Source organism: Carassius auratus, chromosome 31, assembly GCF_003368295.1.
Source record: "Carassius auratus strain Wakin chromosome 31, ASM336829v1, whole genome shotgun sequence".
NCBI lineage: Eukaryota > Metazoa > Chordata > Actinopteri > Cypriniformes > Cyprinidae > Carassius > Carassius auratus.
The window spans coordinates 19361904-19387258 of NC_039273.1; the positions used below are offsets into that span (position 1 = coordinate 19361904).

General features: G+C 37.5%; 1 protein-coding gene across 4 annotated transcripts in view; it reads left to right on the forward strand.

Moving 5' to 3' along the window:
* The window catches only part of LOC113050743 (arf-GAP with GTPase, ANK repeat and PH domain-containing protein 1), a 155213-nt gene that overhangs the window by 105648 nt on the left and 24210 nt on the right, over window positions 1–25355 (forward strand). For all 4 annotated transcript variants that reach the window (XM_026214013.1, XM_026214014.1, XM_026214011.1 and 1 more), the window contains 4 exons: window positions 11171–11275; window positions 13275–13440; window positions 15706–15867; window positions 20505–20666. In XM_026214013.1, coding sequence (XP_026069798.1) covers window positions 11171–11275; window positions 13275–13440; window positions 15706–15867; window positions 20505–20666 — 595 coding nt within the window. The remainder of the gene's footprint in view (window positions 1–11170; window positions 11276–13274; window positions 13441–15705; window positions 15868–20504; window positions 20667–25355) is intronic.

Genomic DNA, 25355 nt, shown 5'->3' on the forward strand with positions numbered 1-25355 from the left:
ATTATAATAGGGAGTTCTCATTGTGTGTGCTATTTTTATAGGTATGTTAGAGAGCCTTCAGTATAGTGAGACATTAGTGGATGGAGAGTGTGTCGCCTGGCACAGAGCCATGTCTCTGAAACATCTCTCAGCCTCTTGACACTGCGGGTACATAAATGAGGGATTAATTTCCCTGGTGTCAGACAGGACCTGCCCCACACTTACTTGTACACGCACACACTCAGAAGCCCTGTCAGTGCCTGTGTCCCTCATCTCATGAGAAGATCAATCAGCCAGCGCAATCAAAGCACACCAGTCTCTGCAGTCCACAGTGTTTCAGTTCTTCCTGCTGTCTTCTCGCTCCCTCGCTAGTGCTTTAGATTCATGATGGTAGGAAGGTACATTGGCTGGCCCACACACTCTTTTGCAGTTTCTTTGTAAAGTAACACATTTGAATAAGACTTTTTTTTTGGGGGGGGGGTCATATTGCAGTTATGTTTTTCATATCTGCAACTGGGATTTGAACTGTGATATGATGACCGTTTACTGTTTCGATATCCAGGCAAAGTAAAAAAAAACTGAACTTTAATGTGGACTCAAATTTATTTTTAGTTTACTTTATATTGATCTTGGAACGTGTCTTAGCCTTCTTTCAATTTAATATTTTTTTGGAACCCAATCAAGATGAATATTTTATTTCTATATATATATATATATATATATATATATATATATATATATATATATATACACACACACACACACACATATATATATATAAATGCTAATGATAAAAAATAGACGTAATAAATGTGTGTGTGTGTGTGTATATATATATATATATATATATCATGTACACTATATTTCTGTTAGATAAATCTATTAATAATTTGTCCTAAAATAATATTTGTAGTAGTTAGACAATAGTATTATTTCTGTCTATTCAAATTCAAATTTATTCAAATTTTAGTTCATCTTAATTATAAAAGTTGTAACAAATGTAAAATAAATACAGTACATACTTTTTCAAAAATTTTACAGTGAAATTATACTGTTACAAATAAAATAAGTGCAAATTGAAGCAAGACCTTAACATATAAAAAACTAATCAAGCCATGTAAAAATTTCAGTTTTAGATTTATTAATTGTGCATTTCTAGATGTTGTAGAAGTTTGTGAAAGATGCGTGTTTGGATTCTGCAGACTTATTTGGATGCCCATTCTGTGTGGGCCTGCCCATTGGTCCTTTAATCAAACTTAGTTTACTTTTATAATGTCCATTTGATCCATGAAATCTCAGAAACTCCCCATCCTTCTCAGAAACAGATGGAGAGACAAAGAGCCATGGAGCCACTGACCAGAATCTCTCCGTCAGATCAGTGACTCTATCTGCTGATGTGGCATTTCCCATCTAATTGGGCACCACGTTCAGGCGATGAGTGTTTCACCAACAGTATGAAAGTGGCCTGGGCACATCCCCTCACAGACGATAACGCAGCCGAGCAGTTTGCGGTCAGAGGCACAGGGCAGAGCTTCGTTTAGGAATTAGATGTTAATTGATTTGATAATTCCCTGTGGTCTTTCCTCTTACGTGCTCGCGTCTCTTTCGATCTGCCTCCTTGCCTCTCACTGGCCACAGCAGGCTGCTAGGTGTTAGACCTGCTCTCCTATAGCGTGTGGCCATGTACACTTCCAGTTCTACCTGCCTCATATTAACACCTCTTCACTGGTCTCTTTAGGTCCAGGAAAGTTGATTTTTACAGATTTCACCAGAAATCCCTCACTCATGATACGGCACTAATGGCTGGCCTGAACTCTCGCGCACTGGCTTTCAGCTGCACGTCATTGCTGGTTTGGCTGCTGATGAGGATTGTTAACTTGTAATCTTTTTGGCAGGTGTCTGAGTGTATTAGATTTATCACTCAGCTGTTCCTTGAAGGTATGGCCATAATTGTTAGTGAGTTACTCACACACGGATGAGTCCTGAACAAAATCGATTGCTCTTGATGTTTTTCTGTTCCACTCAACCCTCTTAACAAATAAAGTTACCAAAAGGGTGTTTTTGTAATGATACCATAGAAGAATCATTTTGGGTTCCCTAAAGAACCTTTCAGTGTACAGTTCTTAAACAAATTTGTGTGTCATCACAGTTTGTTTGGAGTTGGTTTCATGAGTTTGGAACAGCATACCAAATTGAACTTTCCAGAAAAGTTTGTTTAGGCTGAAGCTACTACTTACAAACTACTATATCGGGTAGGTTTGCTCTGGGGCCCCACCTTCTTTGATGTGAAAATGTTCTCTGGCTCATAACAGAGTCATAACTGGCTCATAAGTTTTTGCAGGTTTTCATAAAGTGAGCAGCACATATTTACATGATAATCTAAATGTGGCTCCCAGCAGTGTTGTTGGTATAGGATTGGTCGCTAACAGTATACCATTGCCCTGGTTTTTCAAATTGTGCTGGGATATATCGGGGCCTTAAATGCGAAGAACATTTAAATAATCTGAACTTTTTCTCGTAGTATAAAGAGCCTTCTGTGTAGTGTACGGAGCCTAAAACAAAGCTAAAACGTGTGTACAATTTACTATTTTGTTTCCTCAATTTATAAATTGTGCGCACGATTTCCTAATTTGTTCCCACGATATGCTACATCGTGCACACGAATTAGTAAATTGTGCGTACAATTTAGCAAATTGAGGGAGCGAATTAGAAAATTGAGTGAGCAAAATAGTAATCATGTGCATGTTTTAGTACATCGAGGGAACGAATTAGCAAACTTTTTTTTTCATGTCATGAACGAGGCTCTGTAGTATTGGAAATGTAAAAGGTTCTTCATATAACCATAGATGCCAATAAAGAACCATTTTTCATGTGTGAAAAACAACAAATAAAAAGACTAGGTCTATTTCTGTGGGTGTTACCTTGACACCTAATTCTTCCCCTTAATCCAAGAAATTCACAAAAACAAAGATATAAAATAGGTATCAACTAAATCAGTTGTTTTTTTTTGTGTATGTGCGCATGCTAGGTTTATTCTTTATCTAGTCTTTGTCACAGTTTATTTGCTATACGCTGTGATCTCATTATGAAGGTTATTGTCCTGACTCCTGAGCTGAAGGTTACGCTCTCAACATGGCTCTCAGCTACAATAAAACCTTTGTAAAAACGTCTTCATTAGAACATGCTCCTCATTAAAACATGCAGACGGCTCGGTGGACAGTAATGAGGCTGGGGTGGGCTCGCACTCTCCAGCAATTAGATGGCTAAAGAGGAGCATTTTCACTGCCGTCTCCCTGTGGAGGGCTTCAAACCGCCCTCTCTGAGCCCTCAGAGTGGGTGTAGATAGGTCAGATGTGTCACATGAATTTGCCATGACAACTTTCACGTCTGCCAATCATAGCATCCTTTGACATTCTTCCTTGTTTTAAATATGACTGTTTGTCCAATCACCGCAGAGATCCCGGTTGTTTTTGACATCTATAGTTTATTATGGCTGTATTTTTTGTTTGTTTTGACTGGTGGTCATTTTAATGGCTGTTATTGTTTTTTTTTTTTATAATGGCTCATTTACATTTGTCAGAGATCACACTGAACAGTGATTATTATGCTGAAACTCTGTTGAAACTTGGCAAGCTTTTGGATTGTCTGTAAAAGATTGTTTAGTTTGGTAGTTGTTTATGGCTTTGTTCAGAAACTAATGTTACTCTAATGATTGCCAGCTTTGTTTACTGACCCTGTGCAGCCCGGAGTCTGCCGACATCTGTTCCACGTTCTTAATTAGCCGATTACTGCGCACTCACACATCTTTGTTAACTGTATGGAAAGGCATTTTAACACAAGCTTAGAGACAAATAAATTTTTAGAAGTGGGTGCAGTGAGACTAATGTTTGCAGAAGAGCCATCTTCATGTCAGTGTTGTACTTACTGGTTTGTGGTACTACACTTAAGTACAGTCGTAAAAATAAATAAAATAATAATAAATATTTATTTATTGCCAATGGTCGTTTAGTATGTTTTTGATTAATTTAAAAGTTCATTTAAAAGTTTTTGATTCTCTAGAAAGAACATAATGGTCATTTGTTCAGGAATTGCTAGTTGCTGTTTCATGTTGAAAATAGTTTGGTTCGAAAAGGAGAACTAATTTTGAGGAACAACCATAGTTTTTAGTGTTTTATTTTGCTGCCTATAGTTACTTTTATTGTCTTTGATTTCCATTACAGTTGTTTTCTGCCTATGCCTGATTAATTGGCTATCCACTTGTCGTCCTAGCTGATGTTTGTCATTGCTCAAGATTAAACATTTAGATCTTTTTCCATTTTTGGTAGTGCAGAGTGAAACTTTTCACACATTCGTTTTTTACTGTGCATTGCTCTCTTAAAATTTCCGTTTAAGAAATACTATGGCACTCAAACGTCTCTCCTCATCATAAAGGGAAATTAGTATCATGGTTGTAATTGCATGTTCTGGTGCGTAGATGAGCACTGAGCTGTGCATGTTTGACGAAGTTCTGCCCCTTCAGAGCAGGAGTGCTTTGTAAGGAGCTAAATTGGATGGTTAATTCGGGTGTTATTTACCCTGTAATTCATTAGCTTGGCCCTGCCATTGGCAGTGGGCAGGCTGTAATTTCACGCTTCGCAATAAAAGATGTCTCATAATCTGCTTCATTTAGCACCGAAAGAATTTAATGAAATTAACTGCAGCCCTAATTAAGACGGTGAATATTAAAGACCTGCTATCAAGCCTTTAACGAGTGTGACATGATCCGCCTTCTGCGGGATTGGAAAAATATCATTTCCCAGGGAAAGGTTATCGCTGCTCTGAGCCATTTTGGCCAAGATGGCATTTTTGTCATGCACACTAACCTCCCGCAAATTAGATTTTTTTCCCCTTATATAATTTTAGCTTGAAAATAATTTAACCAAATACACAAACATCAATTAGAGCCCTCTGTTTAAATTTGTCTAGTCTCTTGTTACCAGTATCCTTTGGCTTTGATTGGTTTAAGCTTTCAGGGGAGTGTTTAAACCACTCATTAAGCTCCTTGATGACCTTGACGTGTTATTGTTAAATCTGAGAGCCATGATGAACTTCACATTACAGTCTTTACTGTCTCTTCATCAAACTTGGTCTCCTGAGCATTAGTTAACATGGCCAGGTCTTTAGTTATGAAGACATCGATTTGTGGATAATTTCCAAAATGTCCTTTATTTTCAGTTTTCATTATCAGACAAAAACTCGATCGAAAGCATTATGATCTGCATGATACAATGTATTTACAATAGTTTTTTCATGCAATATTTTCTCTATATATGGAATAGACATAAAATATTTTTTATAATTCTTATAATGTTTTAGATATTGTTGTCCCTTTGAGAATTAAAAAACAAAAACAAAGTTGAACCATGGCTAAACATTAATACTCGTAGTTAGTGATTGACCGATATATCGCCAAGGCCGATATTTGGCATTTTTCAAATATCGGCATCGGCAGATAATTTTTTCTGCTTGGCCGATGTGTTTGAGACGAGACTTTTATTTTGACAGCGCTGAGAGCGGCAGTGCCTGAGCACGCACAGTGCTCACACTCTCTCTATGTTTGTCGCCGTCGTCGTTAACAGTTCTGTCAGATACGGATAGAAGTCTGTCTAATAATCATATAGAATGGTTAAACAAAGGAATTAATGTATACAGAAAGAATTATAACAAGTTTATTTTATATTAGGCCTATTAGTTATAGAAAGGCAAACATTATAATAAGTTCTCGTTTGCCGTCACCATCAGCATTGAACAAATACACATTTATATAAATAATTTATATAATAAACAAATCTTTGAATGACTAATGAACATTTAATTTCACAAACCTTGCAAACTCAGTCGAATCCAGCTGTGAAATCTTGTGAAGTGTGTTTCATGATCATGTGTTCTCTGCAGATTGGACAGTCCATGTGAATTGAATGCTTTAAACTCATGATTTCAAATTATGCTGTGCTTTATGCATCCGCCCACTGTCATATTCATGTCATTTTCACTGTGTGCTGTATGTAAAATGAGGGTTACCCTGGCTGTTTTTGAAAAATATGATTCCCAAATGCAAATTTTCTTTTTTTTTTTCTCTAGCCATAAATGCTACTGTAATTTGCCCATTCTCTAAGCATTTAAATAATTTAGAGGAAACAAGAATACAGAATCAATCGTTATAATCGAATCAAATTTAATTGTGAATCGAATTGAATTGTTCTAAATTGGCAAAAATCGTTCTTAAATCGAATCGAAAACCTATGACTCGTGAATCAAATCGAATCGCTGCCTTCTCAAAGATTCACAGCCCTAGTTTTTAAGGATGTGTTCTCATTTCTATCCTGATTCAGGTGTTTGTCAGCATGAGAGAATGTCTGCCAGTGCTGCCTGTCGTTAAATGATAAATGTCTCTTGGGGAGGTGTGTTCCCTCACTGCCTGCACTAGCCAGATCAGATGTCCACAACGATATAAGACCTCCAGCTTTCACGCTATGTCACTCACGTGACCCCGCTTCTCTCGTACACACACACGTACACAGTCACTCACAGTGACACGGCCGGAGGCGAGCCAGTGTTGGGATGACACACTTAATTTAGCACCCTTCTCTCTGGAGTGCCCAAGAACAATAAGGCCAGCGTGGGCAAACACCCAACCCTTTGTTGAGCGGCTGTCCGGTGCAGACTCATAGGAGATGGATCCTGTCCACATCCTGTCCACACCCATGCCACAGTCTGCATTCATCTACCAGTTAACCAATCCTTTTGTTATAGAAGAATGGAAGAAATGAGAAGAGCTGAAAGAAGAAGATAATGCACTGATAAGAGCACATCAGCACATCTTTTAATGGAAGAGTGCACAGACTAAAGGAGGGGTAGACCAAAGGAGGGGTAGACAACGTCGGTCCTGGAGTGCCAGTGTCCTGCAGAGTCAAGCTCCAACTCTGGAAAAAAAGCCTTATCTGTTTGAAGCCTTAGTAATCCTGAAGACCTTGATCAGCTTGTTCAGGAGTGTTTGATTAGGGTTAGAGCTAAACTCTGCATGACAGCGGCACTCCGGGACTGACATTGACTATCCCTGGATTATAGGGTTTTTTTTGCTAGTGAAGTTTATTTGTAATGTACTCTGTTCTAGCTCTTTTCCTTCCGGGACAAAAAAAAAAAAAGAAAATATACATTTTTTGTCTCATTGCTCATTGCTCATTAGAAGTGGGCTCCTTGCGTGAACTGTTTTCCAACTCACATGGTCCCTACACAGTGTTCATTGCTCCCTACTCCCTGAGCAGGGGAAATGTGTTGAAGTTTACTTCACATCGGAACATTTATTCATGGATTTGTTGTGTTTTTCAACGTCTTCACACACGGACGAGTATGACATCATATACCACGGTAAATAAATACAATTTAAATTCACATCTTGCACACTTCAGTGCACTTTGAATGGAACATACACGTTCGAACTGGAATCATGACGGAATCTCCTGTGATGTCCACTTCGCAGGGCACTTACATTTGAATTGAACAAATGTCTAAAGCGATAAGAGTGACATACAATATGTGCACAGCGGGGGGCATGAGAACTGGACCTGAGAACCGCTAGTGTAAAACACAATATATAGACAACTTCATTGTAAAGAAAAACAACGAATAAATATATGATCATAATTTGACAAAAATACTACTATAAACTAGGTTAGTGGATATTTTCAGTAGCAAAAAATTATTTAGTGGGGGAAAATAAAAGTGGATAAGTGTAGGGCTAAATCTGTTAAAATGTTAAACATTGCTTTTTGCATTGTTGTAAAATACATTTATGAAAAACAAGTAATATATTTATATAAAAAAAAACTTTAATGTATAGTACAGTAATGAGGCAGCAACATACGAGAGATAAGACAACAAGATAGACTATTAATAATATTTAATTGTGCAGAAAGTATATTATAACACGCTCTCCAATACGAAGCAGCACAAAGAGCTTATACGGATCCTGTGCACAGAATGATGCGTCACAACGGCCAGTGCTCTGCATAGAAAAGTTCAAAGCACAAAGGGTTTTGATGTGCAGTGTGTCATATCTGTGCAGTAGTTTACGGAGTCTTATCTTCAACCAGTTTTAAATTTCAGTTACTATACATGAAGAACAATCCATAGTGTTACAACAGACACCTGGTAGAAAGTAATATGCTTTAGAAACAGCACTTAACTCCAGCAAGATAAAGCCCTTTTATGCAAAACTACTGATCTTCATCTACAGATCAAGTATGATCATAGGACCACTGAATCCCCTTGGAGAGAGTTTTATCGTCTCGACTGTCGTAGCCGAACGCAGCATGTAGTTTGAATGCTGAATGGAGGATGTCAGACAGCCGCAGCGGAAAGAAGAGTTTACGTGAACTTGAATTTAACAACTTAAATATTAATCTAAACCTCTCATTAAACTACGGAATGGTCTCAGAACACTTGAAATATAGTGCACGGAAACTTTATGGTGCTTTATAATGTTTTTGTGTCTTTTGTGGGATTTAACAATAACACGGGATAGTATACGCAGAATATTGGATTTGGATTGGTCTCGATTGAACGATAATCGATCCGAAAATGCCAGTATCGGAGCGATACTTTTTTTGAAAATCTGATTATAAAAACTCAAAATCTAAAAATGAAAATGAAAAATCTAAACATGTTAGCATCATATTAGCATATGTGTTAAATCATGACAGCAAACATGTTAAAACATGGTCAAACATGCTAGTAAAACAAGTTAGAATCATGGTAGCAACATGTTAAATAATATGAGCAACGTGTTAAAAGATGCTATCAGTGTACTAAACCATGCTAGTAACATACACTTTTTAGAAACATGCTACAAACATGCTAACAATGTGTTAAAATGTAACAAAACAGGCCATGTTTTAGCTACATATAACACAATGCTAGCAAATTGTTAAAACATGATAACAATGAGATAAAACATGTTAAAACATGGTGAAGGACTGCTAATGTTTTTTAAAGGTCTAATGGTTTTAATGAGGTTTCTAAGCAGTATATATATACATATATAGACATATATTTGGTGCAATTTTTTTTATGAAAAACTTTAAATGTTTCTTGTTTTTAATTTTCAGACAAGGCATTGTCAAACCAACATCAGAGTTTATCCTGTCCACAGTTACTGCAGTTAGATATACTTTAGACTAGTCTTAAAAAGTTAACCAGTCATCTCTCTCTCTCTCTCTCTCTCTCTCTCTCTCTTTTCTTTAAGACTGTTCATAACTTTTTAAAATCAGTTATGAAAAGGGAGAATGGTGTATTGAATACTTCTGGCTAGCTACTAGTTGGTCAAACTAGTTCTTAAGACAGTCTTAATATAGCAGCTATGTCTATGCAACTGGCCCCTGGATTGTAGAGAGTAGGAAATGTCTGCTTGAGATTTATTTTTTTTGGCCCGTTTGCAACATTACAAGACCTTGCAGGTTGTCAACCAGGGGAGGGTAAAATAGAGGCAAGCAGGGTGTCGCTGGCTCAGGCATTAAATAATGAACGATTACTCCCATCAGAGAAGTGACGTGGTGTTCAATTAGCCTCTCCTGCTGAATGATCACTTGTCATCTTGCCGATGGATGTGCAAAATTAATATACCTAGATCCAAAGCAGGTTGAGACAGCTACCTGCCCAACACACCTTGCCTGGAGAGACCCCACACATACACCCTCATTAAAAGATCATCTTCTTTCTCTCTCTCTCAATCTGTCCATTCCTTTCTTTCTCTCTCTCTCTCTTCCGCTTTCATTTTTGCTCTTTTTTTTTCCGGAGCCTCACACACAAACACACACATCTCAGTCTTCGTTAATGAAGTAATGGATATTCACCCTATGTGACAGATGGGCCGCTAGCGGCAGCACCCTTGTTGGGAAATTAAAAAGCTTGTCAACTTGTGTTTACCACTCAGTAGGAGAGCCTGTTGTTAATTGTCTTAAATACTGGGTCTAGAGTGTACAGACGTGCATTCTGACCTAAGGGAACATCCACCCACACGTATATCTCCATCGCCCAGGGCCAGACTGATCTCAGAGCAGTTACAGGCCTCATTACCTAAAACCCAGCTGATCTTAGAACAAACAGGTATGTGTCACAAGAGGCAAGGCTGATCTCAGAACAGTTACACAATATATAGGGAATAAAACAATGTAAAAATCATATTAAAGCACATGATCAAAAATAATATATATATATATATTTTTTATGCTTCTATTTAGAAAGTTTTAAACTGACTCTGAGTGACAGATACATATAAATAAGTTGCCATCAGAACAAAATGTCTTTTTTTTTAATCAAATTTTGTTCCGAACTTTGCATTTGTTGCTTTTAATCTCACAATTTGATAATATAAATTCATAATAATAGTCTAATGTTAAATATATTGTTAAAATTATATACAAATATTAAAATTTTAATGTCTTAATGTAATGAAAATTGTGACAAAGTTTTCCTTCTTTTTTCTTTTCCTCTATTTTACATGCGTCAGGAGAGAAAAGTCTGCCGTTGACTTTATATATATTTGTGTGTGCATTTATAAGTATATTTATTATTATGTTTAAAATTTGCATTACATCTAAAAAAAAAGTTTCAATTTCTGTTACTTGATGTAAAAAAATTTTTAAAAGATTGACATTGACAAGTTTTCAGAATCAGAAAGCTAAATTTTCTAATGTACTTGACTATTACTCCTTTTGGAACATACCGCCGGCTCGGGTGTTGAACGCTCCGTGGCAGCCAGAGCAAGAAATCTATTATTATCAGTCCGGTCTGCGCGTTAATGTTTAACAAGTCCAGCGAAGTGACGCGCCAGCGCAGCAGCGTAATTGCTAATCAGCGGACAGTTTTATTCCCTTCTCGCCTAATGAATTTGGCTGAAATGAGGTGTGGGCGGCCGGACCCTTAAAAGGGCAGTCAGCCACCACTGATGTGTGTAGTAGAGGAAGTAATGTGTTTGGGTGGAAATTGGGAGATACTTTATGAACCACAGACAGTTTTAGCCCTTTCTCACACTATAAAGCAATTTATAAACTATTTTTTAGGCCATGATGCTGTGTTGTTCATAATAATAAATGAATACTGTTAATATTCCGTAATGATGATTAAACGGTGTGTTTCTGTCTTTGTGTAACAGGGCATGTTGCTGAAAAGGAGTGGCAAGTCGCTGAACAAAGAGTGGAAGAAGAAATATGTCACACTTTGTGACAACGGAGTCCTCACGTATCATCCTAGTCTGCATGTGAGTACTGTACCAACACACACACACACACTCTGCCAGTACACGTGTATTGTATTTGCTTTTCTCCTCATCTTATTGGTCCTGCCCTGTTAATGTTATTACTCTCTGTTCACCCGTCGCTGTTACATCCAGTTTTTTATTTTTTATGTTCTTTTCACTGGTGTTTAACGGATTATTGTGTCCGCCTCAGTAAGCACGGTGTCTGATGACACTGTCTTGTCCTTAATTACAGACTCATCAGTTTGCACACGGCTGTAATATAACGCTGTAATGTCTTGTCATAATCACCAACTCAGACAACCCGTTCGCCTACACAACAGTGGAAATGGCCATCTTTTATTGGTTTTCCTTCTCTGGATTTCTTTTTTTTTTTTTTGTAATCAGACCTCAAAAGTGCATTTGGTATCTCAAATGCAGATGAAAGATGCTTTGTAGAATGGATGGATGAAGATATGGATAGCATATAGTTAGACCTTGCCCTCTGAACAAGAACAAGGCAGTTTTATCATTTAAAAGAACAAATCTTCAATATATCCATGCAGAAACTTTTAATAATATTATTTTTATGGTTGGAAACATCTGTAATTTATACACACACACACACACACACACACACACACACATATATATATATATATATATATATATATACATACATACAAATTTCTTTCTTGTATTTAGATTGAACGCTTTCAGACCTATCACTGAGTTAAATGCCCTCCTGAAACATTGACAGATTTTAGTTCAGCCAGTTCATCTAGGTGAATTAAAGGAAGTGTGCGTCAGGATGCACGTTCCCCCTCCTCCCCTTGGCTGTGAACAGGTTCCTCTCATCAGCAGGTGTCTGCTACTCAGGCATCAATTAGAGTGTTTGCGGAGGCTAATAGGATGAAACTCAATCAGGGCTCTTAATTGCTCAACTATGTGAAAAAGAAATCACATTAATTCAGCTGATTAAGTGGATGGCAATAGATGCAACCTAATTAGTGAGGAAAAAATCCCAAATAACTCATCCACATTCACAACCACGGATCAACTTTGTAATCTTTTTTTTTTTTAGGCACATAACTATTGTGCGTTTCATTAAACTTGCACTTTTTTGTTAAACATTACGTGATTATGATTTAGCACAGTGCGATTTGATAGATTCGTCGACGTGGAACATCAATTTTTAAATGCACATCTGCCGCTGAAGTGGTCAGATGATGATCTTTTCATGAACTGTTCACACTTGAGGACTCAACTCCCTTAACTAAATCCCTCAAGTGGCAAGTGGTTTGCTCGCCCTTTATTTTAAATCAAGAGTTACATATGGACCAGTGCCCGGAGTGAATGTCCAACCTGAAACGCAATAACATATGTTCTTCAATAGAACAGCTCGGTGGAGTCTTTCGGCTTAATGAGCAGGGGCAAGGCTTTGAGAGGGAGAGCGTACCACCCAGAACTGCCATACATCTGCCGAGTGCCAATCAAATAACACAAAGACCTGAGAATCTCTGTGTATGTGTGCTGCACCAGGCAATTTACAGCAAGAACATAACATGTCCATACCTCACTAGAGGCCAACAAAAGGGCAATTCAAAGCCAAGAGCTCTCAACACAGTTTAACAAGCCACAGGAGAGCCCTTCAGGAGTGGCGGGCCAACAGCTTGCGGCTGGTAATTGTATCCCTATTAGCATTGAGTAACTTTCATCATCAATGCAAGCAAAGCCACGCTCAAATCCCGACAGCGCAGACAGAATCCCAACACATGCTGCGATGGCATGCTGTGGTCCGCAGAAGAGGAAAAAGAAGCTCAGAAAGAAGATTTAACGTGTTCTAAAAGGCTGATTTTCTGCACTTCACCGTGAATATCCAATTCATTAATATTGATTTCTTCACCTCCAGAGAGGTGGACAGAATTAACTGTGTACTGACAAAATAAATCTAGTAGAAACTTTTCATCCAGAGTGTCTAATGCTGTTGCAGTAATCCTTTTGTCGTTTTTCCTTCCTAAAGGATTACATGCAGAATGTTCATGGGAAGGAGATCGACCTGCTTCGGACTACTGTGAAGGTTCCAGGGAAGAGGCCCCCCAGGGCCATCTCCACATGTGCGGCCCCCAGTCCCAAAACCAATGGGCTGACCAAGGACATGAGTAGCATGCAGCTCGGACAGACACTAGGTAACATGATCATGCTTTTGTCTTATCTTATCTTAACCTTTATTTATTTATTTATATATATATATATATATATATATATATATAATATATATTTAGTTTTGGCATGTTCTTTCCAAAAAAACAAACATATTATAAAATGATCCTGATGTCAATATAATAGGCCTAAGAAGAGGTCTTCATTAGTAGAGTTATTGTTTAGTTATTCATGTAAAACTCATTGCATCAACAATCCCCAAGCCCCCCCAAGGAGTGTTAAAGACCCTTCTTGGACACACACAGACACACACACACAGCACCAGGAGGACCAAACTAATAGCATGAATATTCAGTGACCCATAATACATGTAATAATTATTGTCATGAATATTAATGCAATCAGCGCTTGTTCTCCAGTCAGGCTAGTCTGAAATGAGCTCTAATGAGAGGGAGAGAGAGAATGAGGGAGGGAGGGAAGGAGGGAGCGGTAGAGGAGAAAAGAGAGATAATTCACAGTGGTAAGTCAGTGAGGCTTTTGTGAGTCGTGTATTTGACTGCAGGGCTGGGTCAGCGGCGTGATCACATACACCTCTTATTCCTTTGGTCTTTACATCTCTTTTTGTGAGAGCGCCAATTATTCACCGAATCCATTATAGCATATCTTCACACACTGCTGTTCTTACGCTGTGTGTGTGTGCGTAGACCCTTCTCTGCCCTCATACACACATAGTGTTTATTTTCCCTCAGATGGCCACTGATGTAAAAATGTAGTTTACCAGGGCTCTCCCGAAGTATGAACAGCTTTTGCCATTTACCCAAAGGTGCTGCCGTCTGATTTACCCACTACAATGGAGATTAAATTGAGTCGTGACATTTCATTCAGTTGAGTTTGCAACGAGCCCGTGGGTACACCTTTTTGCAGCAGCAACAACGTATTAAAAACAAAAACTGAAGCGTTTGCTGAACTCCTTTTTTCTTTCTTTCTTTTTTAATGTGTGTATGACTGTAGCTAGAGCAAGCGGTGGCATCAAATCAGTGTTATTTACATTTTGTTCATCGCTATTGGACAAAGTGTTGTTGAAGTTAGATTTGTTTTGTTCGTAAGCCCAGAAGCCTTATGGTTGATTTTGTTTGAGTCTGTGTTTGCGCGTCATGTCATATCCCTCCCGCGTTCTTTTCTGCTCAGCTGTGATGAAATCTTATTAGTGCGATGAAATGCGACTTCCTATGACGTCCACTTTAATTTCCAAGTTAGTCAGACGAACCTCTTCTGCAGTTTAATGATGCCTCACGGTCGTGATAATTAACCTTATATTAATCTGAATTCACTGTTTATGCTCCTCAACGACAACAAATCAAGAGGTTTTGTGCATGATTGCTAGTTACGCTTATTATTATTATCATTAACAAAAAGTATTATGTAAAAAAATTAGGGATGCATTGATATAAAAATTTTGGTCAATGTCAGTAAGTTGATAATCATTCTCTTGATTGGGATGATATTAAAATTGCATACTGTCTTGTTTAAATAAATTAAAGCACTAAAAATGAAATTATTTTAAATGGTACTTACATTTAACAGGTTAGTTTACCCGAAATGAAAAAAAATAATAATTGAATTAAATTTAATAATTTATTTAGATTCCTGTCATTTTAGAATCATAAGATTTTCATTCATCTTTCGAATACAATTTTTTTTGTCTTATGTATACATATATTCTCTCATGCATTCATTGAAAGTCCAGGTAATCACAATTGTAAGATTCATAAAGTTCATAAAGACATTATAAAAGTAATCCAATCTACACTAAGCTGTTTAAACTAATTCTTCTTAAGAGACACCATCACTTTATATGATCACACTCAATCTAGGCTTTTTATTGACAGAGTATACATATTTACATGACAGAACTAGCCCCTTAATGAATTATTCATAATTTTTCATTATAAACTTTGATTATGATTACAAAGTTAATCTAATTGTAAAAATTGGTTAAATGACCATACAGTATTAAATAACTGACCAATGCAGCTTAAAAAAATACAAATTCTAATATTGGCTGATAACAATTCTAATGCCAATATATTGTACATGTTGTAAAAAAAATTTTATTAACCACTATAAAAACTTGAGTTTGAAAAAAAAAAAAAAAAAAAACACTCTAAATGTGCACTATAATGCAAACAAAAGCTATATGGCATTAGAGATGACAAGAACAAATCAGGAAATTTGTTGCATTGGGAATATCATATTAATGGTGCATAAATGATCATGCGTCTCTCCCGCAGGCTCTGTGACCAGTAGTTCTTCTGCGTCTCAGATGGCGAGTGGCATCAGTCTGGTGTCGTTTAACAGTCGGCCGGATGGGATGCATCAGCGCTCATACTCTGTGTCCAGCGCTGACCAATGGAGTGATGCCACAGTCATTGCCAACTCAGGAATCAGCACAGGTGAGTGTAGAGCGCTAAATCATGTGCAGCCCCCTCAAACTGCTTCGGGCGGGTTTGCTTGTCATCATGTTGAAGGTTTTTCTTAAACAGGGATTGGTTATCCTATAGTTGTACACCCACTCCACCTTCCATTGATCCTTGTGTCAAGCTCTAATACTGCTTTAACTGTTTATCAAAGTAATGGCCACTCATGAGAACCACATTACCAAAGGCTCATCTGTCGATGACGAGTCGCTAGCAGAAGAGAAATGTTTGGAGCATGATTTTTATCAGTCTGTCACCTTTCTGTTGTCAGAGAATTTCATACTGGACTATTTTTATGAAATCTTTCATGTCTAAACAGCCACAAGGGGAAATGGACATATACACAGACATCACTATTGGACGGACAGCTGTCAGACACAATGTTTTTATGTGTGCTGATGAACTGCAGTGACATGGTGTGACTAGTTTTAGGCCTGTCGTTTGACCCCTGCCTGTAGTTGACTCTGTATTAACCCCTGAAAACAAATACAGCTGTGAAACACTTAAACGGGCTCCTGGGTGTTTCCGCAGCAGGGCTCTACTCGCACACAGCTGAGCCACAAACCCCACACATGACTTCAACAGTACATCTTTTAAAATGTTAGCTTTCTGCTCCTAGTTCTTAATTCACTAGAAAGCTATTATCTGTTTAATAGTGTAGATTCAGTACTTGGTTAGTAGAATGTGCTGTTTGTCTTCCTGTTCCTTTGTGTGGAATAAAAAATGTTAATGAACTGCTTTATAGTGCATTGTCAAAATTTTCTGAGTTCAGCTAAAAAATAAAGGCTCAGCGGTGAAACAGATCTTCTGGTATGCGGCACTGTGTACGTTATCCGTAAAGTGTCTTGGAATTGCTACTGTGCCTTTAAGACTTCTATGTAAATACCCTTTTCACTTTTTGCTGAAAGGTTTGTTAGTATTGGCATTGCCCTGTCCGTAAACAGCCTTTTTGCTGAGGCCACATTCAATTTGTGTACAAAACAATCTGTACTTAAGCTCTGCTGAAATGTAGCCGTTTTGGAAGAATATGCAGAGCTGTAGGTGCTACACACCAAGAGAGGGCACTACAAGATGAACGAAAACTAAAAAGAATTCGAAATAAAATTAGTCATAATAAAAAAAGAAAAAAAAAAAAAAAAAAAAATATATATATATATATATATATATATATATATATATATATATATATATATATATATATATATATATAATAAATCATTAAAACTAACAAATTGAAACCTACACTGAAAATAAAATTAAATCAAGGTAAAAACATGTGGAAAGTTAACCTCTCTAAACAGTAAGCATATGAATAATTCTCTGTGTGTATCTGTGTGTGTATCAGTGACTTCAGCATTAAAACAGCAGTGGAGTTGGTGGGAGGATCTATAAGTGGCCCCTGCTCCAGTGATATTCCGGATAGTTGTTCGGACACTACAGCTCTCCGGAGGGCTGTGTTATGAGGTTGTGTGAGTGCTTGTATGCTTCCCCCCCAGGAATCTCTTAAAAATGACCTTTCTGCCGGCCTAATGATGTCTGTCCACGGTCTGACTGGATCAGATCTGATGGCTGGATGACGGTAGTGCCGGACGCTGATTGCTTGTTACCTCTTGCCCCCAGGAGCTGAGGGGAATGAGATCCTGTCTTTTATCTGAGAGAAGTGGAGAGAGATAAGTGGTAGCAAAGTAATTAACTGATGTTCCTCACTATGCACTGTGAGGAAGAGACTGTTGACTAACCTCTAGCCTTTCATTTAGTCTTTAGCCAGGAAGCTAAATTATTTTTCATGTTTGCTGAATAAAAGCCAGTACTTATTTTCTCACTAATTTTGGGATTAGTTGTAGTTTTTTTCCTCTAGCACATCAGTTTCTCACTAAATTTGTGCATTTTGTAGCATTATGGCTTTCAAAAATGTTTTATAAGGTGAGGAAGTCTTGCATTGTGCCTTGACCACCAGAAAAACTGCCACAAAGACATGATTCCTGTCTTCCTCTGAGCCAGTTTATGATTATTTGTTCAGTTCTCAGCCGATTTGCATGTGGGAATGATTTCTAATGACATTAATTTATGCCTAATTATGCATAAAATAATGAATTATAACCAGTGACAGAAGAAAATGCAAACATGACCCAGATGTTTTCTGCTACATCTGTAGGTGTTTTACTACCATACATCCAAAGCGTGACAGAAAATTACAGATTTTTTGACAAAATGTGTTTATGGAAAGTTATGCAATATTAAATAGAGTATTTGAACAAATTTTCCCAATCCTTTGCAAAGTTGTAAGTTAAATGATCCGTTTTGAAGGCATCTTATCATCATTAAAATTAAACTTTTGACTGCTTTTATTTTTGCAAGTACATTAAAGACAAGATTTTTCAAATGAAGTGTTAAGGAATTACTTCTTATATACCTCTAAATTATATATTTATAACCTATAAAACTTCTGTTTTGTGAAGAAGAAAAAAAAACTGTACATGATGGAAACTCTGAATCATGCAAATCAGCCGAAAAAAAGAAAGAAAGAAAAATAGTAGTCTATAAGTAAGATTGTTAATTAATTTCCCACAACACAATTCTTGTGATAAAACAGATACTGACAACATTGTGCTTTTTATCCAAAATAAACACAGCTGGATGAACTGAGATCATTTAGAACTAAAGCCTTTAAAGTGTAATTGTAAGAGGGTCAAAGTTGAAAAAGGCTGCGGTGGTTGACACGGCTGTGTGCCGTCTGAAGGAGTTGGATCACTTCAGAGCAGACTCGTCCTGACTGAATGTGGCTGCTATTTGAAAAACACAGCCTCAGTAATGAGCTCTTTTATTCCAGAGGAAACAAAGCCAAGTCCGTTTAAAGGAGATAAGATCCCCTCTAGTGATTGGGCACTCTGTCTTTTTGTCCCACTCAATGTTGTCTTGAGGGCATTGGAAAGGCTGTGACATCCCTGTCTCTTTACCTGGAGCATCCTTTGCTGCGAGCAGACAGTTGCACATAAAAATATCCCCTCTGTCCCTCCCTCTGTGGCTATTCTTGATCCTCTCGCTCTTTCACTTAATACTGAGAGACAAACAGCAGCAGAAGTAATGAGTGTCTCTTTGATTAGCGCTGCTCTGGGGTACATGCTTTTGGTTCGACCTGCCTTAAGATAAGTTTCTGACCACCCTGATGTCATGTCACGTCACCCCACTTGTTGATTAATGCACTCTTTTTGTTTTTTAACATAGGGATGTTCATTCTTCCCTCTGTCTCTTTCGAGCTTGCAATAGCTTAGCAACAATGGAGAAAATGCACATAGCAAGTTCATAGCTAGATATTTTTTTGAAAAAAAGATACAATGGTTTTGAAATAAGCCTCTTATACTCACTAAGACAAATGACTGTTTTCCATTTTAATTTATTTTGAAAAGTAATTATTTTCAGCAGCCATTATTCCAGTATTGGGTGTCACATGATCCTTTAGAAAACATTTGCTGCTCAGTGATTTTTAAAGAGTAAAACTTTCAAAAGAACTTCCTTTATTTGAAATATAAACCTTTTGTTACATTATAACATTATAAACATCATTACTGTCACTATTGATGTATTTAATATACCTATGCTAAACACATCATGAATACATGTGAGTGTATGCAAAGTAAACATTTAAAAAATAAAAATAAATAAAAAATAAAGAAATTGTGAGGGAGGATGTATCACCCTGGCATTTTTTCCCCCCCTTGAAAAAATATTAACATGAATTTTAATTCAGAAATTTAAAGCATGCTCATCAGAGATCAGGTGTATTCAAGACATTGTGTGAATGAATTGCATTTTTAAAGTATCTTTAAGCACAATGACCTGGCAACTACCCCTAAGAATCACTCTCTAGTTTATTTTAGTTTGTATTGTTCACGGTAAACCATTACAAACATTTAGCCTTTGCCTTAAAGCAAATTATTCAATAATAATCTATGTAGTGCCATGGTGTGTTGCCCTTTCTCTCCTCTGAAGTAACTGGATATGCCTAACAACAAAAACTAAAAGCAAACGGACGAACATCTGCTAGAATTATACCGGACTAATAAATGACTTTCTCATAAAGCATTGAGCTTGAGAAGACAAGGATGGAGAATATGAGGGAGAGGAAAAGGTGTATTTGACGTTGAGGTGTGTGAGAGGTAAAGCTCAAACAAAGGGGCTGTTAGAACGAGGTGGTTAATTGTTCACTTTGGCATGGCATCTTGTCAGCAGAGATAAGTTGTCATGTTTTCCACTTGAGCTGAGACTAAACGATTGTAAAATAAGTTCCAGCCGTCCTTGGGGCTGTCTGCTGATGCACGGCGCTGGGAGCATGCTCAGTGCCAGCCCGAATATCCCCCAGCCCCTCCCCACATCAGCGCCTGATATTGATGTGAACTGAACGTTATTTTATTCTGCCGCTAGTCACAGCTGTCAGTGCCGCTTATGAAAAGTGAAGCAGCCTTCTGATAGCCTGAGCGGGAAAATCCAGCCAAACGCCAGTCACAACTGGCACATCATTTAAAGCAGAGCAGACAGCACAGAATATTCTATATGCGTAGATATAAAAAAAAAAGGCTGAACATTTATATCAGTTTCTCTCTCTTTGTTTCCAGAGACGGGTCTGGGAGATTCTGTGTGTTCCAGTCCAAGCATATCCAGTACTGCCAGTCCAAAGATAGACCCACCCCCATCGCCCCACGCCAACCGCAAAAAACACAGGAGGAAGAAGAGTACCAGCAACTTCAAGGTGGACGGCTTCTCTGGAACTGCAGAAGGTACATCCTTTCTCTGTACCACTTCATCTGTACTCTTCTCTTCCTCTCAGATCTGGTCAGATCTCGACTGACCTTCTCTTGGTCTGTAAATTTGGGTGACGATTGGGTGTTCAAGAGAAGAATCTTCATTAGTATAATACTAATGTGTTGCATAGGTATCAACATGTAACATACATTCTCATTTAGTTCATGAAAATATGAACTCGTAGATACCAAACATGGCATATGTGGGGTTATATTAACTAGTGATCAATCATAATGCATGCATAAAACAGTACACACTACACAAGACCATATACAAGAACGTAATAATCATACACAATGACCTGGAGATATGCATGATGGGGAAGGCATAGAAAAAAACTGTCAATGAATTAACTGAAAGAAGTCATTTCATATGGCAGTTTGTGTGTGTTTTAGAGATCATTAAATAGGGAGGAAGTTTGATTGTAAAGTTGATCTAATCTGGCTGAGGTGTCCCAGCCTGGAGACCGTTCACAGACATACAGGCACAGAGTCTGGTGTTGGGTGAGGGCTCTGTGATTGTTTGTTAATCTAATGAATAGTTGATTTGTTAAATCTAATGAACAGTTGTGTGTCTGATTGGTCCAAATGCTAAAATCGTTCATTGCTTTTGTCTTTTTAAATATAATCTATTTCAATTTGTGAAATTGACCATGTGAATTCCTTTATAGAAACAATCTAACTTCCACCTTGCTCTTAGAAACATTCTCAAGTTATGCTGGTAAACACAATCATCAAATTTACACCACCGTTGTCTTGAAAATGAATGTCAACAATGTGATTTTCACTCAAATTCTGATTTTGAAAATATAATTTATGAACAAATTATTAGATTAGAAATCTGTGCATTTCATTATAGTCAAAGAACCCTTCCCATATACCAGCATACCACCATTAACACCATAAGCTGCATACACTGCTGCTGTCACACACACACACACACACACACATAACCACAAGCACGCACACACCATCACGCAGGGAAGTTGTGTCTGCTGTGAGGTGCAGTGGAACAGATGTTTCTGAGCAGCAGATGTGTAATATGTTTCTTGCTGTCAGTATGGACCAGGCAAATGACAAGCCTGCGTGGAGCAAGAGAAATATGCTGAGTGATTATCACACACACACACACACACAGACAATCCGGTTAAACGCCATCTGTCACTCACACACACACAAACTCCACTCATCACTGCAGCCACCAATTCGACAAAACGGATAGATATTTTTATTTATTTTGGTACTCATTCGCATAGAGAATTGAAGCTTAAACTGGTTTAATTAACATTGAATATAACTACAAACACAGTATTGTTTGTACAACTTTGCAATAGGCCTACATTTAAATGTCATGTAAATGCAGATAACATACTCTGCTGTTCAAAAGTATGTGGACTGTAAGTTGTACAAAAACATTTATTCATCAAGTAAAACGTTAGACTTATATTGTTGTAAAATTATTCCATGTAAGGGCTGAACAATTCTATCTATTAAATAATCCTAATATATATATAATATTTTATTTTTCTGCGATATATATTGCGATATGAAATCGAATCAAATTTTTTCTGACAAACAAAAATGGGGTGAGCACACTTACATTCTCATTTTAAATGATTTAAACATCGACACCATCGTGACAATTGATTAATATGCGCAAGGGATAGAGAGCAAGACAGCGCTCGTGTTGTTTGAAGACGGTGAGCGTGCCGCCGGGGCTCGCTCGCTTGCGCTCTCTCTCTCTCTCCCTCTGTCTCTCTCGTGCTCTCTCTCTTTCTCTCGCGTGCGCATGCTCTCTCTCGCGTTCTCTGCGAATCACATTTGTCAAGGGCTGGGGAGCAGCTGGCCCATACAGTTAATGAATAACGGATCAGCTACGACAATCGCATCGCACATCCTGCGATCTGACTATCGTGGATTCGTACATCGCGATATCGGTGCTTACATGACACATCGTGCAGCCCTACTAGATTACAATGTAATGTTTGGGAACACTTGGTGTAAATGGGTCTTCAGTTTACAGTAAGTAGTTCATAACCTCTGGACAGGGTGAGAGTACAGTCCTGAAGTGTTGTAAAGTTGTCTGTGTTTGTGTGTGTGAGAGAGGAATGATGGATGAGTGTGTGTCAGCTCAGAGAGTGTGTGATTAATTAGACTGGGCTTGTGTGGGTGGCCACGGCCTCTTGAGAGCCGAGGACCAGTGCTTGTTTAAAATGTTCCCAATCACCCTTATTGATCCTCTCCCTAAGGAGGCCAATATATTGTCAGTGAGGGAAGAGTGTGTGCATGTATGTCTACACATCAGTGTGTCACATGCAGTGTGTATCAGAATGAAATTTATTCAGCATATTTCTATCAGTATTAAATACCATACATGTATGCATTCATTGGTTCTCATCTAGGGGGTTGTGACCCCAAAAAAATGGATTACAGATCTGTTACCAGACAGAACGGAAAACAATGCTAAAGAAACCTGTGTAAGATTGACAAGATTAATCATGTATAAGCAGTGGCATTGATTGAATACACATAGGAAAATAATAATTTCTCTTACAGTCCATAGATAAAATGATAAAATATATAGCCGTCATGCAGTACTCGTTTATTTTTTTAATTCTGGTCACTTGGTAGAAACAAGTCAAATTAGACATACAAACATAGACAGGTTTCATGACAGTTTAAAACTAATCAAACTAAAATAAAGAAAAGAAACTAAATTAAACGCGCGGATAACTTGCAATATAACCACATTGCAATGTTTTGTGCACTTAATTATTATAACATAAATTCTACTTTAGTATTATATAAATTATGGAGCAAACGGGACCATTGAAAAGGTTGGGGTCAGAATTTGTTTTTTTTTTTTTTAAAGAAATAAATACTTTAATTCAGCAAGAATCCATGAAATTCATCAAAAGTGACAGTAAAGACATTTATAATGTAACTGACGATTTATTGGTGAGCATAAGCAACTTCTATAAAAATAAAAATAAAAACTTCCCAACCCCAAACTTTCGAATGTTAGTGTATGTATGTTAATATGCACAATCATTTTGTCAGTCAATTTTCATAGTAATGCAATGTCTGATTCTATAGTGTTGGATTGGATTACCATCAATGTTAAATTTGGGAGTTGAGAACCACTGTACCATCTTTACCATGACCTTAGCATTTGAGATTTTTGAGAGACCATCTTTTCCACTTAATACTCTCTATGGTGACACCATGTGGTCATGGAAGAGTGGAATCATGGGAAATGAGAACCCTGATAGTCCTCAGATTGTAGAAGGGGGGGTGGGGTCTTATGAAAATGAATTCTGTTTCTTCCTTTACTGTGGCATACCTGTTTAACACATTTTCTATTTCCAAATGTAACATTCAGAAGAAGGATTATAATTTTTTGTTCTGAAAGAAAGAGATTTTTCTTGTCGTTTTTTTTACCTGTAGGGGTCTTCTATGAGAAATGGGATTGCATGAATGTACCTCACTCATCCCCTCTTAATTTCTCACCATCACTATCTTTCTTTCATTCCTCCCTTTTCTTTTTCCTAACCCTGGAGAGCCGCTTTGTCTTGGCCTGATTCACGCTTTTTGAAAAGGTTGAACGTTGTCAGACACTCCCGGGCCTCTTCCCCAGCCCCCATTCATCAGGCAGGCACTTAAGTGAAATATTATAAATAATCTACAGTATTGAAATCTTTTATCAGCTGTGTCACTTTCATTATTCAATAAGCGATTAGTAACAGTCTCCCAATTTAGCCATTAAGCACTTGTGCGTGGGGCCGGGGAGTGCTGTCATGCCGTGGGCCTGCTGAGGGATAAGTCTGTCAGCCTCTTTGTTATTCATGAGCTCCACCGGCCAGGTACCATGCTCCTTGTGCTCTATATAACACACACATACTGTCAGGCTCAGGTACTGCGCTCATAGTGTTTTATAGAGCATGCACACATTTACATGTACTCTCATGGAGGTGCTTGAACACTGCATGTGTTGCTAATATCTTATGTGAAAACTTTGGGTCATATTTCATTCCAAAATCGAAAGAAATATTATTTTGCTGAAAGAAAATGACATTTATTTTAGGACCATTAAGAATGCATTGTGACATTAGTTAAGCACAATTTCCCTCTGAATTCGAATGACTGTCAAATAAAAATAAAATAAAAAATCACATTAGCATTACTGTAATAAAAGAAAATCATTGCTCTTGTACAAAAACTACTTCATGCATATTTAAATACGATTGAATACAATTACATTGTACAGTAGCATCACCACATAATATATACAATTTATCCATATGACTTGAGATCTATTTCATAAATTGATTTGCGAACAAATAGTTCTTTTGAATTGGTCTTTTCAATGAATTAACTGAACCAGGTTTCAAAACCAGCCCGAATGATTCTTTCACTAAATTGGATTGATCCTGTTCTCAAGTTCAACACACTGACAAAGTGATTCAATCATTAAATCATGGATCATAGATCATTCTTTTTATATTTGGGTGAAATGTGATATGTTTTCGTAGGCTTTATCTGTACACAGTTAGCAGGTTTTGGAGTTTTACTTTCATCATACACCTGGCGCTTTTTTCCATTTGATGTAATTTAATGTGTAAATAAAATATTGTTCTTCAGTATAAATGAAACTCTTAATCACTT